The following is an 11,758-nucleotide window of genomic DNA, read 5'->3' on the forward strand; positions in this document are numbered from 1 at the left end:
ATTTCATTAGTAACACACTACGTCATTGTGGTTTAAAATCCTGTAGGGCAGCAAGGTCCCCCTGCTGAAGCCAGCACATGTCCAGGCCCGTTTGAAGTTCACCAGTGACCATCTGGATGATCCAGAGGAGGCATGGGAGAAGGTCATGTGGTCAGATGAGACCGAAATAGAGCTTTTTGGAATCAACTCCACTCGCCATGTTTGGAGGATGAGAACAATTCCAAGAACACTGTCCCAACCGTGAAGCATGGGGGTGGAAACAACATACTCTGGGGGTGCGCTTCTGCAAAGGGGACAGGACAACTGCACCGTATTGAAGGGAGGATGGATGGGGTCATGTATCGTGAGATTTTGGCAAAAAAACCTCCTTCCCTCAGTAAGGTGGCTGGGTCTTCCAGCATGACAATGACCCCAAACACACAGCCAGAAAACTTATGATGGGACTCCGTAAGAAGAATTTCAAGGTCCTGGAGTGGCCTGGCCAGTCTCCAGACCTGAACTCAATAGAAAATCTTTGGAGGGAGCTGAAACTTGAAACCTGAAAGTTCTGGAGAAGATATGTATGGAGGAGTGGACCAAAGTCTGTGCTGCAGTGTGTGAAAACCTGGTCAAGAACTACAGGAAATGTCTGACCTCTGTAATGGCAAACAAATGTTTCTGTACCAAATGTTAAGGTCTGTTTTTCTAGTGGATTGTGGGAATGGTGGGAAAACCTGCAAAACTGACAGTGGATGAAATGCTCATTTTCCCCACTGTATGAGAGAGGGCGCGAGAGATATGTCAGACTTGATCAGTTCCACTTTGGGCGGTCTGATGCTGTTCATTTTCTTTGGGAGACGGAGGAATGTGTGTCAGCAGGAAACACAGAATCACAGCTGTGATTCTGTGTGACAGGTGGTCATGCTGCTCAAAATATTTTGTTCAGAAAAGCAGTCAAATCGCACACAAAATTCCTTCATCCTACTTTCTTGCAATCCATATTTGAAAAACAGATTTAGTTGTTCATATAAAAAATTTGCACCACCCTTGACTGATTTTTGCTTTAGACAGTAAGGGAAAGCAATGAAAGAAAGAGTTGGGTAGTGGCTAAAGTAAAATGTAGATGTGTGAAGTTGATCTCATTCAATCCAGATGTCGGATGTTTTAGCTCCGGCCTCCCTCTGTCAGCCTTGTTGTTTCAGGCCAAAGCCCAGATGTAAACACAACCCCGGTCTTTGTACTGGTTCAGTCACCTCAGGAAACCTCTCCTCTATGCCATCCTGTGTTCCTAAATATTTCTATCCTATGGCCATTGATTGAATGTTGAGCCCTTCAAAGCAGAGCAAATATTTCACAAGGCCCTGCATGTTCAGGAAAGACTTTGGCTTCATGTTTTGGATCTGATTTACGGGGTTCAGAAATGAGTGGGGCAGAAGGATCTGGCCTACAGTGCATCTGGAAAGTGTTTAGAGTGCTTCACTTTTTCCACATTTTGTTATGCTACAGCCTTATTCAAAAATTGGTGAAATTCACTCCACCCCCTCTAAATTCCACACACAATACCCCATAATGACAATGTGAAAAAAAAGTTTTTTTTTGTTGAGATTTTGCAAATTTATTATTAAAAAACCCTAAGCAATCACATGCACATAAGAATTCACAGCCTTTGCCATGAAGCTCAAAATTGAGCTCAGGTGCATCCTGTTTCCACTGATCATCCTTGAGATGTTTCTACAGCTTAATTGGAGTCCACCTGGATGAAAGTCAGTTTATTGGACATGATTTGTAAAGACACCCACCTGTCTATATATAAGGTTCCACAGTTGACAGTGCACATTAGAGCACAAACCAAGCATGAAATCAGAGGAATTGTCTGTAGACAGGATTGTCTTGAGGCACAAATCTGGAAAAGGGTAAAGAAGCATTTCTGTTGCTCTGAAGGTCCCAATGAGCACAGTGGCTTCCATCATCTGTAAATGGAAGAAGTTCAGCTTCACCTGGAGTCTTCCTAGAGCTGACTGAGACTTTTGGGGATGAGACAGTCACCTTATGTTTCTTCCATTTTCTAATAATTACGCCAACAGTTGTTGCCTTCTCACCAAGCCGCTTGCCTGTTGTCCTGTAGTCCATCCCAGCCTTGTGCAGGGCTACAATTTTGTTCTCGGTGTCCTTAGACAGCTCTTTGTTCTTGGCCATGGTGGACAGGTTGGAGTGTGATTGTTTGAGTGTGTGGACAGGTGTCTCTTATACAGGTAATGAGATTAAACAGGTGCAATTAATACAGGTAAAGAGCGCAGAATAGGAGGGCTTCTTAAAGAAAAATTAACAGGTCTGTGAGAGCCAGAATTCTTGCTGAATGGTAGGTGATCAAATACTTATTTCATGCAATAAAATGCAAATTAATTATTCAAAAATCATACAATGTGATTTTCTGCATTTGTTGGTTTTAGATTCTGTCTCTCACAGTTGAAGTGTACCTACGAAAAAAATTACAGACCTCTACGTTCTTTGTAGGTGGGAAAACCTGCAAAATCAACAGTGTATCAAATATGTATTTTCCCCTCTGTATATTTCACAAGAATTCAAGAAAAATAATTTTGTAACACTCTGGAAAGACTATTCAGTCTCTCTCTCTCTCTCTCTCTCACACACACAATATCTTTAATGTTGTGTCTTTTGTTTCCACTGTACTGAAGACGTACCCAACCGTGATTGGTGTGTGTCGTTACACTCCTTTTTTTGAACATAGAAATTGCCGGACCCCCCCCCCCCCCCCCCCCCAAAAAAAAACACACTGCAACTTTATTCCTGAAAATACAGTGAATATTGAAGTGATGCATCTTTTCAGAAGAACATTTTTCCTTTTTTTAAAAAATCACATCATGTTTTTCTACACCTGTCACTTTAAATGGAAAGAAGCTGTTGATGAGGTGAATTTGACCATGTTGTCTGACCAAAGTAAAGGTCAAACAATGTCGGCGTCCATTGGATTCTATGGCATATGACGTTACCCTGTAACATAAATAAGCATGGCACATGGTGCAAACTATTCCTTTTCAAAACCCTCTTAATTCATCCAATAAATTGTATCACTTTTTACCAAAACTGGAGCAACTTTAACTTTTTACCCCTGTACAAAGAAAAATTGACCTGCACCATTTTTGCTTTGTTTGTTTTTTTTTTTTATTTTTTTTTATTTTACATGCCATAAGTCCATAACATTCAGTCACAGACAGTCCAAACTGGACCTTTTTGGAATCTTTATGAACAGACAAATAATATGGTACATTTTTCAATATGGTTGGAGCATTTTTAAATTTTGTGTAAATCTTCATTGACTCCTATCTGACAACCATATTGCATTTTCAAGTGGCTAGCACTTTTTTTCTCAAACGTATTTATGAAGAACATTTATGCCAAATCTGATGCTTTTACCACCAAGTGAACTATTCTGGCCAAAATTTACACTTCAGTGCTCCACTATGAGTCTATATATACAGTAGTGTTCCGAATTAATAGTCGTGCTATGTGACTAAAAAGATTAATCCAGGTTTTGAGTATATTTCTTATTGTTACATGGGAAACAAGGTACCAGTAGATTCAGTAGATTCTCACAAATCCAACAAGATGAAGCATTCATGATTTGCACACTTTTAAGGCTATGAAATTGGGCTATTAGTAAAAAAAAAAAGTAGAAAAGGGGGTGTTCACAATAATAGTAGCATCTGCTGTTGATGCTACAAACTCAAAACTATTATGTTCAAACTGCTTTTTTAGCAATCCTGTGAATCACTAAACTAGTATTTAGTTGTATAACCACAGTTTTTCATGATTTCTTCACATCTGCAAGGCATTAATTTTGTTGGTTTGGAACCATGATTTTGCTCATTTACTAGTGTGCTTGGGGTCATTGTCTTGTTGAAACACCCATTTCAAGGACATGTTCTCTTCAGCATAAGGCAACATGACCTCTTCAAGTATTTTGACATATCCAAACTGATCCATGATACCTGGTATGCGATATATATAGGCCCAACACCATAGTAGGAGAAACATGCCCATATCATGATGCTTGCACCACCATGCTTCACTGTCTTCACTGTGAACTTTGGCTTGAATTCAGAGTTTTGGAGTCGTCTCACAAACTGTATGTGGCCCTTGGACCCAAAAAGAACAATTTTACTCTCATCAGCCCACAAAATATTCCTCCATTTCTCTTTAGGCCAGTTGATGTCTTCTTTGGCAAATTGTAACCTCTTCTGCACGTCTTTTATTTAACAGAGGGACTTTGTGGGGGATTCATGCAAATAAATTAGCTTCACACAGGGGTCTTCTAACTGTCACAGCACTTACAGGTAACTCCAGACTGTCTTTGATCATCCTGGAGCTGATCAATGGGTGAGCCTTTGCCATTCTGGTTATTCTTCTATCCATTTTGATGGTTGTTTTCCGTTTTCTTCCACACATCTCTGTTTTTTTTTGTCCATTTTAAAGCATTGGAGATCATTGTAGATGAACAGCCTATAATTTTTTGTACCTGCGTACACGTTTTCCCCTCTCCAATCAACTTTTTAATCAAACTACGCTGTTCTTCTGAACAATGTCTTGAACGTCCCATTTTCCTCAGGCTTTCAAAGAGAAAAGCATGTTCAACAGGTGCTGGCTTCATCCTTAAATAGGGGACACCTGATTCACACCTGTTTGTTCCACAAAATTGACGAACTCACTGACTGAATACCACACTACTATTATTGTGAACATCCCCTTTCCTACTTTTTTTTTTTTTTACTAATAGCCCAATTTCATAGCCTTAAGAGTGCATATCATGAATGCTTGGTCTTGTTGGATTTGTGAGAATCTACTGAATCTACTGGTACCTTGTTTCCCATGTAACAATAAGAAATATACTCAAAACCTGGATTAATCTTTTTAGTCACATAGTACTACTATTATTCTGAACACTACTGTATATGAACAGCTGTGACATGCCAGTGAATAAAATGATCTTATTAAGGCCAGATTTTGCTCACAGTAGAACAGTTTATACATAGAGATATGGAATTATAGGATTTTGAGGATGTTTAGAATTTCTTTTGCAATAAAAACAGTTTAAAATTATGATTTTTTTTTTTTGAAATTATTGAAATGTTTTTAAAAATTTAAATTTTTTTTTTTTATTTAAATATGACCCTTTTAACTTTTGGCACTTATGGAGAGACTGTTTCTGTACTTGACAAGTCTCTGCACATTTGGAGATCATGATGCCACTTAAAGCACAACCAGATGTACTGATTAATTTTTTCTTGTAGCTGCAGAATTATTAGATTGTGGTGAGTTTCATATTTGTTGCAGGCCCACACTATGCCAGAACTCACATTGGGTTGGGTCTTTCTTTCTGTCTCAGATCAGCTTTGCCAATGAGAATTTCAGCAAAAATGAAAAGAACTGGGTGCTGCTGGTGTGTATCGGTGCATCATCAGGCATAGGGCGTCTTGCTTTTGGCAAAATTGGGGACCTCATTCCTGGGCTTCAGAAGATCTACATGCAGGTGAGGAAATACTGGAGGTGCACAGTTCATGCAGACCACGTTGTGTGCGTGTGTGTATAAAATACAGTACATGCCACATCCTCCTGTTGCAACTTATTGCGTAACAAAAAGTATACATATTCTTGAAGCACAGACTGACGTTAATAGGCAAAGCTAGATCACTGATATTGCATGGGGGATGATATAGAAGTTTTGAGACTGAGCCAGAAAACGTAGGCCATGATTCTCAATTTTTTGCATTCTGAGAAACTATTTCTCAACATTGCACCCATTGAGTCCTAACTTCACACATTCATGAGAAATGTTGGTTTCTCAGGATGCAAAACATGGAGAACCACACCCTACTTTTTCAGGGTTATGGTTAAAACTTCTCAGTCGCACTTTGTAGTTAGGGGGTTAAAATGGAACATTTTAGAGATTAAATGTAGAGAAACTGCTGATTCAGAAAACAATTTGATATTTTGGAATGGTTGAAACATCTTGAAACAGTGACACCTTGTGGTCAAATTCATATGCCATTTGCAAAAATTTAGGAAAAGGTTATAATGACATGAAAACTTCTTTTCTATCTGGTGTGGAATTATATATAAAGTATGTCTGTATTTGTTAATGTGTTGGTTTATGTTATATGTCATGTTTTTATTCACTCTTCTTCAACCGCTTATTCCAATTAACGGTCATGGGGGGCTGGAGCCTATCCCAGCAGTCATAGACCATGAGGCAGAGTACACCCTGGACAGGACGCCAGTCTATCGCAGGGCCACATATATGACCTTCTTGCTGTGAGGCAACAGTGCTAACCACTTAGCCATCGTACTGCCCATGTCATGTTTTTTAATTAAAATTTCATATGAAGACAGACTTTATTAAAAAAAAAAAGGGAATGCTTATTACATTGGGCAATTTTTTTAACTACTGCAATCCCCAGAGATAAATTCACTCTAATCTACCTGAAATTCCCCAAAATAAATATATTTTAAGTCTACATTTTATTAAATTAGTGACTATATAAAACCTCCTAAATAACATTAGCTAACTGTTTCAGCAGATTTATTTAGTCATAATACTGTTATGTGCTGACGCGGGTCAGAGAACCGAACAAGCATCTGACAATGGCCCAGCGCTAAATAACCAGAAAGCGGTTCCAAGAAACAAATTTATTCCCCCTCGTGCAATAATTCGTGTACAACATAAATATTCAGCTGTCTTGGCAAGGTGGAGGATGGCGCGCTCTCCAGCGCCCAAATGGATCAAAGCCCGGCACTTCTGGACTCAGATTCACCGCAGAACACCCCCCAGGTGGATACGACAAACTGACTCTGTGAAGGACGGAAAAGGTGAGGTAAGTCAACAGAGCTACAACAAATATCCTTCAGAGGCACACACTATCAGCAACACATTCAGGTCTGAATTTAAGCTTTATGTAAATGAGCAGCTTCTCACAACAGGTGGAGGATCATCAAGCCGTACGCCACGGCAGTGAGAAGCAAACTGCACAATTCTCATCAATGTTCAAATATACTGCGTAACAAAACGCCAAATTACTATTAACGATTATTCAGGCGATAATCACCTCTGATGTGTGCTGACAGCATGTGTCCCTCACCCGTCCTCCTTCACAGGCACGATGTGTCCAACCCTGGCGCGGTCCTCAGCGTCTCACAACAGAACGTCACAAGGTCAAGTTCCCGGCAATTCTGCTCAAATCACTCATGGCTTAAATGCAGAACGCCATCTCATTATCTGCTTCAGCTGAAAGTCTTTAAGTCTGCACGTGAGCATCATCCACAGGTGCTGCAAGTTGTTAGGCCTGCACGTGAACATCCTCCACAGGTGCAGCCAACAGTTCTGATGAGGGTGAAGGACTCTTCCGCCAGCACCTTCTCCACAGAAAAAAAACAGTTTGCATACCACCTGGAGAGCAAAGAAAAGAAAACAGCACCCAAATGTCCAGCCAAACCCCCCAACACACAACAAATATTTATGACATATGGAGTGATAAAATATATTTAAGTATGATCACAGCCAATAAAGTTGACTGTAATCTGCTGAATCAGTCTTTCCTTTGAGCAATTACTGGAAAAATGAGAAACATTTTCCAAGGTCCTTCTAAATTATATATTTGATCCAGTTGCATTTCATAATTGGTAAATACTGTCAGTGTTGCAGCAGTGTTTCCTTATTTTAGTAAAGTTATTCTTTATACACTCAGCAAAAATATAAATGCAGCACTTTTGTTTTTGCTCCCATTTTTCATGAGCTGAACTCAAAGATCTAAAACATTTTCCATATACACAAAAGACCTATTTCTCTCAAATATTGTTCACAAATCTGTCTAAATCTGTGTCAGTGAGCACGTCTCCTTTGCCGAAATAATCCATCCCACTTCACAAGTGTGGCATATCAAGACACTGATAAGACAGTATGATTATTGCACAGGTGTGCCTCAGGCTGGCCAAAATAAAAGGCCACTCATCCCTTTAATGTTCAGCTCAACCATTTGGTAGAGAATATTGATATGTACTACATTCTGTTGAAATGTGTGAGTACATTACAGAGTTAAGAAAACAAAAGTGCACATTTACAGCTTTGTGTTTGAAATTGGTCACCTTTTATGATATAAAATATCAGCATTGTTGCTTTGACTCTCTGATGGTGTGAACTGACTGAAACCTCGTATGTGTGTGTTGTCAACTTTAGGTGGTGTCGTTCATAGCTCTGGGGCTCATGTCCATGATGATTCCTCAGTGCTCGGTGTTTGAGGGGCTCATGGCTGTGTGTGTGTTCCTGGGCCTGTGTGATGGATGCTTCCTCACCATGATGGCGCCAATCGCCTTTGAACTGGTGGGACCCATGCAGGCCTCACAGGCCATAGGTTATCTTCTAGGCCTCATGGCTCTTCCCATGACAGCAGGTCCACCCATCGCCGGTGAGAACCATTTTGGTTTTCTCCTAAAATGGCACCTTTGGGCTTTTGTCTTTCTGATATGATGGCATAGAGTCTGTTAGACAGAGTATAAGATGGCACTGGAATACTTTCTGAAAACCAAATCTTTTAATTTTTTGTTGAAGAAATGCTTTTATTTGAAAATAATAGTAATAAAAGCACACTGAGTGCAGTAAACGGTGGTGTAATAAACTGTGCAGACTGGCCCACCTTGGAACTTTCTACACATGCAGGACATTTTAGATGAATAAATCCTCACTGTTCTGAGGACGATGAAGATGAACGTAACTGTGCTACTCTCTTCCTCAGGGCTGTGAAAAATCCACGGAATTCTGCGTCGTAGAAAAAAAACATTTTTGTAAATCATGTAATTTTGCAATAACAGTTGGGCGGGGGAGGGGGAGTAGCAACGTTGTACTCTACCAATGGTCTGTAATCATGCTCGTCACTGAGTTAGGAAAATGGCTATTGCAAAGCATTCTTTTGTTACAACATCGTACAACTTTTATTTACGACATTGAAGACCATATTATGGCACAGCGTGAATCTTTTTCCCTTTCCATTTTATCGGTGCACTCTTTCTACACGTTTCTTCTCATCATTTGCTATCAAGCTTTTAAAAGAACAATTTTGTGATATGTCTGTCACGGCGGGACATCGTACAGAAGGTGGACTGCGAGAAAGACTCAAAAAATTGGATAAGGATAGCGGAATCAAGAATCTATGGAAATGGTACTGTCGGTAGTGAATATCTTCATGAACACATCCGAAAGATAAAAGAACAGGGAAAAGCTGCATCTTGTGCCATCAGGATGTTAAGCGTGGTAAGAATTTTTCTCTCACTGGAAAATAGACATTGTGCTATTCAGACAGGATTTCATGCAAGAATATGTGACTTTTTATTAATGCAGACTTTTTCTTTCATTGAAAAAAAAGACATTGTGGCTTTTAATGGATTTATAGGAATTCACACAAGAATGTGACTTTTTTTTTACTATAAGGTACATTATTAATATTTTACCATAATATTCAAAATATTCTACAAGCTTTAACTGTGGTTTTTGAAATGCTTTAACAGTCTTTTCAGTCTTAATGAATTTCATTTTGTTTACAGTTAAAAGGAAAATCATTCCAGGTCCTACTTCCATGTCATATTCTCTTATTTCAACATTATCAATGACAGTTCAAATGAAAGGTTGAATCTAGGATAATTTACATATGCAATTCTTTTGAGATTTTTTTTTCTTCCAGGAGATGCTGAAAATGTATCTTTAGAAAGAAAATAAATTTGGCTTCAGACCCACAGCTATAGAACTCCTGCAAATCATCCTAGGATGTTACAGTTCTCATTTCACAGCCCTGCTTTGAGATGAAATCTCTCCTGATGACATTTGAGCAGAAAAAATGTTGGCCTCATTTTTAAAATAAAAACAGATACTTTCTGCACCTTTGGACTTATTCTCTCTTTTGGTGTTTGCCAAAGTTAACATGGTCTTGTTTCAATTTGTTTGAAAAAGCGTTTTGTGTCTCTGTCTCCACCACTTAGGTCTCCTACATGACTACTTTACAAACTACACTGTGGCCTTCTCTCTGGCCGGGGTGCCTCCTATGGTTGGAGGTGTGGTGCTGTTTTTTGTGCCCCTCATACACCGCAGACTCCAGCGAAGCCAGGCAGCAGCAACAGCAGAAGAGTCGGCTACAACTGCTCACATGCTGCCTGCCAGCCAGCCAGTGGAGGCACTCAAGAATTGCTCCAATGGAGAAATCCTGCCTGGTTACACTGGTGTGGAGACGCATATCTGAGCCACAATGTACAAAGGTAGCATAACATTTGTACTTGCAGTGCCTTGCAAAAGTATTTGCCCCCTTGGTATTTCACACATTTTAATTTATTTTTGCAAAAATACTCAATATAAAAAATTCTAAAATAAAATTGAATCTCTACAACTTGATATAAATGAATTAAAAATATAAAAACCAAGATGATGGGTTGCATAAGTAATGGGCCCCTTTGGTATAATACCTGTAAATAATCAGTTTAATTGCCAGTTTTCTTCAGACAAGTCAGGAGATGGATACATGAACATTTCCAAGTCACTGAATATGTCTTTAACTTTATTTACATCAGTTATGAAGAAATACAAACAGTATGGCACTCTGTGGTAAATCTGTGTGGAGTAGAGAGTTCTCAAAAACTGAGTGACTGTGCAAGAAGGAGAAGAATGAGGAAAGCCACCAAGACACCCAGACAACCTAGAAGAAGTTACAGGCTTCTTTCTGTGGCTGTGACTGGAGAAATTGTGTACAGTGCATGTTTTGCATTTTGTGTCCCCAGTTGATGAAGTGGTACAGAGGAGGGTTTTCTTTCACCAAAACATGAAATTGTAGTTGAACTTTCAGGTCTGCTTTTTAGGAAAATCCTAAAAGCAGAGCACGTTGTTGGCTTTGGGCACTTTGTCCCTTGCATTGCAACTGTCTCTGTGGTCCCACCGATGTTTTTTTTTTTCTTGCCTCACATTTATCACTGATGTATGACACAGTATAAAGCATGTTCTCATGTTTGACTTTCTTGTTGTTTTGCAGGCATTCACCCCACCAACACCTTACTCTTAAAAGACTCTTCTCCATCAAAGCTTACACGGAGCTGCAGTATTCATACATGGAGGCTGCTCAACTGGGAACATATGCTGGTTGACCTTTAACCTCTCACCCTTTGGGATCTTTGTTGGCTGCTTATTTTTTTCTGAGGGGGGAACTCAAAGAGGTAGCTTTAGATGGAACCCCCTGAGGCACAGTGATGACAAAAAGACGATGTCACATGGTTGGAGTGTTTTCCAAGGATAAGCACAACTAAACCTCAGCTGTTTGTAAAGGATGACTGCAGACTGATAGCTTATACCTCCAAGAGAAAATAAAACAAGATATTTTTTGTCTGACAGTCATAGTTTCTGATTTTGTAGTATCTATCTTTCTACTTTAGCCTTTTGAAGCACTAAAAAAATATTTTTCTTTCTATGTAACACATGAAAGGGGCCTAAAAATAAGATATGCTGAATGGTTCAATTCACTATCACTTTATGTAGAACCTCATGAGTATAACGTTTTTATTTTAGTTGTGGCTTGTGCATGTGTAACCTGTTCTCTTCTGTTTTTCCCTGGTTCTGCTGTGTCAGTGTTCTGTAGCTGTCGTAGGAGTTCACAGGAGGTGCCAGACGACTGTCACCTCGGCTTAGCTGCAGCACGCTGTTCCACACTGTGTTCACAATGAACATATAAATTTATGA

General features: G+C 39.5%; 1 protein-coding gene across 1 annotated transcript in view; it reads left to right on the forward strand.

The window, feature by feature from the left end:
* The window catches only part of slc16a2 (solute carrier family 16 member 2), a 49,924-nt gene extending 38,415 nt beyond the window's left edge, over window positions 1-11,509 (forward strand). Inside the window, exons 4-7 of the mRNA XM_034181132.1 lie at window positions 5,384-5,527; window positions 8,228-8,456; window positions 10,021-10,293; window positions 11,058-11,509. Of these exons, the coding sequence (XP_034037023.1) occupies window positions 5,384-5,527; window positions 8,228-8,456; window positions 10,021-10,277 (630 nt within the window). The 3' untranslated portion in view covers window positions 10,278-10,293; window positions 11,058-11,509. The remainder of the gene's footprint in view (window positions 1-5,383; window positions 5,528-8,227; window positions 8,457-10,020; window positions 10,294-11,057) is intronic.
* Window positions 11,510-11,758: the final 249 nt, after the last annotated feature.

Source organism: Thalassophryne amazonica, chromosome 11 (genome assembly GCF_902500255.1).
Source record: "Thalassophryne amazonica chromosome 11, fThaAma1.1, whole genome shotgun sequence".
Taxonomy (NCBI): domain Eukaryota; kingdom Metazoa; phylum Chordata; class Actinopteri; order Batrachoidiformes; family Batrachoididae; genus Thalassophryne; species Thalassophryne amazonica.